The following is a 5,000-nucleotide window of genomic DNA, read 5'->3' on the forward strand; positions in this document are numbered from 1 at the left end:
AGGCCCTGTTTATGGGATGGAAGGACCATGGCAACGGTCGCTAGGACAATGGCTGCATCATGGGTTTACAACGAGGGGTTTCAGAACAAGGGGCTGAAGCCCAGAGAGGCTCACCCTGGTCTGCTGCCCCCCTCTCCACCCACTCCTTCATCCACATGCATCCCAGGAGATACAAAAGATGATCTCCCACCCTCTCTTTCAACATGAAAACAATCGGATTTAAAAGAGTAGGAGAAATCTAGCAATTCAGCATGTCTGTGTTTGCACCTCTTTCTCCCTTCCTGGCATCTATTTGGCCCCCATGTGTCTTTATAATGATAACACAGACACACACACACACACACACACACACACACACACACACACACACACACACACACACACACACACACACACACACACACACACACACACACACACACACACACACACACACACACAGACACAAACACACACACACACACACACATGCACACAGACACACATAAATACACACACACACACACACACACACACACACACACACATGCACACAGACACACACACACACACACACACACACACACACACACACACACACACACACACACACACACACACACACACACAGACAAAGCCCTGTGGTGTGCACACACACAGACACACACACATGGACAAAGGCCTGTGGTGCAAACACACAAACACACAGTGTCACACGCGCTCAGACGACAGGCGACCTGGGCTGGCTGTGATAGGGCTGGGCCCTGGGCCCGGTGATAAAGCAGCCCATTGTGTGTCTGTGTGGCTCCTCTCCACTATGCTAATGCAGGGTGTATGAAGGGCCCAGGCCTAACAAGTGTCGCTCTCTCATCCCCCTCTTAGATATGATAATGCCCTGGGAGCGAGCCCAGAGCTGCCTGGTACCCACTGGCTGCTAGCGGACACAGAGGAGCCGCTAAAGACAAACACTTTAGACCTTTTTCACCTAGCAGCCATGTTGGTTAGTTGGATGAGGAAACCTTGTACAATCTTTGGGAAAATCTTTCTATTTATACCCACGATATATGTCTAGATTTTTTTCCGTTCAAATGCAAACATCATAATTAGATCACAGACTCCTTTGTGGTGAAATCGTCCCCGAGAATAAGTCGATAATTTGTATGCCACAACCCAACCCACGGTCCTGTACTTTATCGTCCGGTGTTTGGTAACAATATGGCCTAAATGGCCACCCGGCCCCTCTTTAGTTCCTCCAGCCTGTTGATCAAACAGATAGTTAGTGAACATTTGAGTGATGATCAAGGAAGCGTGGAACTCATGTCTGTTTTTCAGCCTCCTTCTGACTCACAGCCTACCAGGGTTGTAGAACTTGAGGCCTGATTCCCCAGGCTTAGACCCCAGCACTGACTACATTCAGACTTGGATGTTAGATATGAGGACTCCTAGGCCGTATTGATACAATTGGTTTGGGTGTCCATGTTGGCATGAGCAATACACTATTATACTCCAGTGTATATATATATATACATATATACACACAACCAGATAAGAAAAGTATATATATATAATTTATTTATTTGTATAAATATAAGAATAAGAAATAAGAAAATTATATATATATAAATATATATATATATATATATGTATATATATATATATATACACCTGATTTATTTATTTGTATATAAAACAGAGAACTCCACTCCGAGACACTATTTGAGCAGTTGAGTGAGTCCGCACTCGGTCTTTTCTCTGCGGCTCCTGGTTGTCCGGAGGCTCTGTCCAAGGTGCTGGAATCTGCGCCTCCAGGGGCGCGTCACATGACTGCGCCTCTTCTCCCCGTGCGTGTGTAGTACGCGTGTACGTGTGTGTGCGTGTGTGTGTGTGTGTGTGTGTGTGTGTGTGTGTGTGTGTGTGTGTGTGTGTGTGTGTGTGTGTGTGTGTGTGTGTGTGTGTCTGTGTGCGCGCGCGCTTATGTGTGCGTGTATGTGCGCCTGCGCGCGTACACTCGGCTCCCCATCATGAGCAACTCGCCTCACGAGAGAGGCGCTTTAAGACGCGGACGGCATCGCCGCCGTGTCTTCGGGGAGTCTCGGGTGTGGAGTGTGGAATCAGCGCCACTCAACGTGGACACTTGACGTTCTGCAGCTTTAGAAGCAGCACTGTGGAACTTACGCTGGTTTGTTATGCTCTTTGTTTTTTTCTTCTCTTCAAAGGTTTTTAGGGAAAGTAGAAAACATTGGGACATTGTCGCTCGGGAGTAACCTATAGTTTTGCTGCGTAAAATAGAAGTGGGATCGTTTTCGGCGGAACTCAGGAGAGGAGGAAAGAGAGGAGAATGCACGGCCGCGCCAGCGGCTCCCCGGAGCTCCTGTAGCTGAGTCGGACTGCCGACATGCAGAAGGGGATGAGACTCAACGACGGGCATGTCACCTACTTGGCGCTTTTGGCCAAGAAGGACGGAACGAGGCGAGGTGGCCTGAGCAAGAAGAGCTCGGACAACACCAAATGGCACGCCAAATGGTTCGCCCTGCTGCAAAACATGCTGTTTTACTTCGAAAACGACTCGAGCTCCAGGCCCGCCGGACTCTACCTGTTGGAGGGCTGTGCGTGCGACAGGGCGCCGTCGCCGAAACCCTCCCTCTCCGCCAAGGAGTGCTTGGAGAAGCAGGTACGGACCACACACACAAACACACAGACACAGACACAGACACAGACACACACACACACACACACACACACACACACACACACACACACACACACACACACACACACACACACACACACACACACACACACACACACACACACACACACACACAACAAGGACCCTGCAGGCTCGGGCACCTGGGGCGAAATAATGCGTCTTTCCCAAGCGCACTCATTGGTAACAGGGCGATAGCACGCACGCTGCAACACTTGATACCGGTTTCTTATGGAATGGACACATTAAGTCTGGTGCATATTTTCTTAAAAGGGGAAGTGGGTCTTACCCTCGGTTAAAAATTGCGCGGTTTTTGTTCACGACGTGAGGTGTTGCGTAATCTGTCATCGTCCTAATTCACCCATCGTCTCCGTTTGGAACCGAAACAGCCCCATTCTCCACAAAGTTATCATAAGCGTCTCCGTGCGTCACCTGCAGAATAACTACTGACGCAGACCTCTCTGGGATCTACTTTTCCTAAATTATTTTACAAATGTTCATTCAAGACGGCCTTTGCATCGCTCATCGTTGAGGCTGCGGAGATAATGTAGGCCTATTCCTGAAGAAAATAACAAATATGTTAGGCAATATAACAGCAACCACTAACTTCGACTGCGATCAAACTTTGCAGTCTGCCATCTTGCGGAGGATGGCTGGCCCCTTCCCCGTCGGCTTGACGTATTGATTCCGCTCCTCGTGTTGATATTAATAGCATCCTACCTTGGCAACTGCGTCTCCCCGGGCGAGAGCCGCTCGCCTTGTTTGATAGCCCTCTCATTATCACGGTCTTGTCAAGAACAATACACAAATGACACCACATCATGTTATGTGCGCTGATGTCGTTCATTTCATAGCCATTCCCAGGGATCTGATTTGCAGACGCACAAGCAGGGGGGACGTTGTAAAGGGGCAACGTTTCATTTAGCACTGAATGATCCCGGATCTGAGGCAAGTTTTTATTGAGTTGTGTTGAAGAATGTTGCCTATGAACTACGCAGGCGCGCACACACACACACACACACACACACACACACACACACACACACACACACACACACACACACACACACACACACACACACACACACACACACACACACACACACACACACACACACACACACACACACGCACACACACATGCACACCTTAGGACGTGAATACATCTCATAGCCTGAGAAGTGGTCAAGCATCTTTGCGCTACGACTGCAGTCACCTCCTGCAATCTCTCTCGCCATCTGCAGTTCACACGCAGATTGTCTGTGCAGCATAACCTAACGTAGCATCCCTTCTGTGCTGCACGGATTCAAACTTGCATCTCAGAGCTGGAAATAACAGCTAACATTGTGTAAAAACATCAGCATATTATAGACAACATCTGTTATGCTATTTGTTTTTTTTGTGGAGCTTTTTAAACTAGTGTGGTGAGCTGGGCTGTTTATGGGGGTGTTTATGTAATCATGTAAAACTCATTGAAAATGTGTTGAGGCTGAGGAAAGTGAATTTTTGCACATGCAATGATAGCATTTGGAGAATTCTCCTGTGACATACGCATGCAAACCCCATTGAATAAATACAGAGCTGTTGATTACATTTATACAGCCAGTGCTGTAGTCCAACAGGCTCAGTGTTTGGGTCCACGCTACGTCGCTGTCCAAGGTGCTGGTGAGGAGAATGATGTCAGCCCACGTGCACCCCAACAGCTCCTGCTTGGTGACATCATAACGGCTATATGTAGAAGCATATGCACTAGCATGCTCAGGTTAAGCAACATATTAATATAGCGCTTGTTATTAGTTTTTATTGTGATGTAGATGACAATCTGGCTAGTCAATTGAAGCCATGAAAACAAATATGAAAATGACAAAACGAGTGTGTGCGTTTGTGTTTTTGTGTGTTTTTGTGTGTGTGCATGGGTGTGTTTGCATGTGTGTGCGTGTGTGTATGAGAGTTTCTGTTTGCGTTTGTGTGTGTGTGTGTGTGTGTGTGTGCATGCCGAGAAGACTTTTCAGTTATTTTTTCCAAAAATGGGAATAAAATGATTGTGATCAAAATCAATTGCAATTGCCTTGAAGGACACATTGTTCCTTAACATGGCGTGAATAATGGAAACGCGTCCCCTGTCACATCTTGTCTCCTGCCTGGGGATGGTGGGCTGCGGGAGGGAACAGCGGAGAAGAGAATGGTTCTGTGAATCATGGTGATGTACAGAGTGACATCCCAGCAGACAGCTGCTCGTCCAGGCTGCCTCCCGCGTGTACTCCAACAGTGAATCTAATTCTCTCCAGAACCTTTTGATTAACATTAACACCCC

The 5,000-nt window shown here is 47.7% G+C and overlaps 1 protein-coding gene across 1 annotated transcript in view; it reads left to right on the top strand.

Moving 5' to 3' along the window:
* Positions 1-2,374: 2,374 nt before the first annotated feature.
* LOC132472455 (ras-specific guanine nucleotide-releasing factor 1-like) overlaps positions 2,375-5,000 on the top strand; it is a 14,018-nt gene continuing 11,392 nt past the window's right edge. The window contains exon 1 of the mRNA XM_060072062.1: positions 2,375-2,650. Within this exon, the coding sequence (XP_059928045.1) occupies positions 2,375-2,650 (276 nt within the window). The remainder of the gene's footprint in view (positions 2,651-5,000) is intronic.

This window comes from Gadus macrocephalus, chromosome 14 (genome assembly GCF_031168955.1).
Source record: "Gadus macrocephalus chromosome 14, ASM3116895v1".
Lineage (NCBI taxonomy): Eukaryota > Metazoa > Chordata > Actinopteri > Gadiformes > Gadidae > Gadus > Gadus macrocephalus.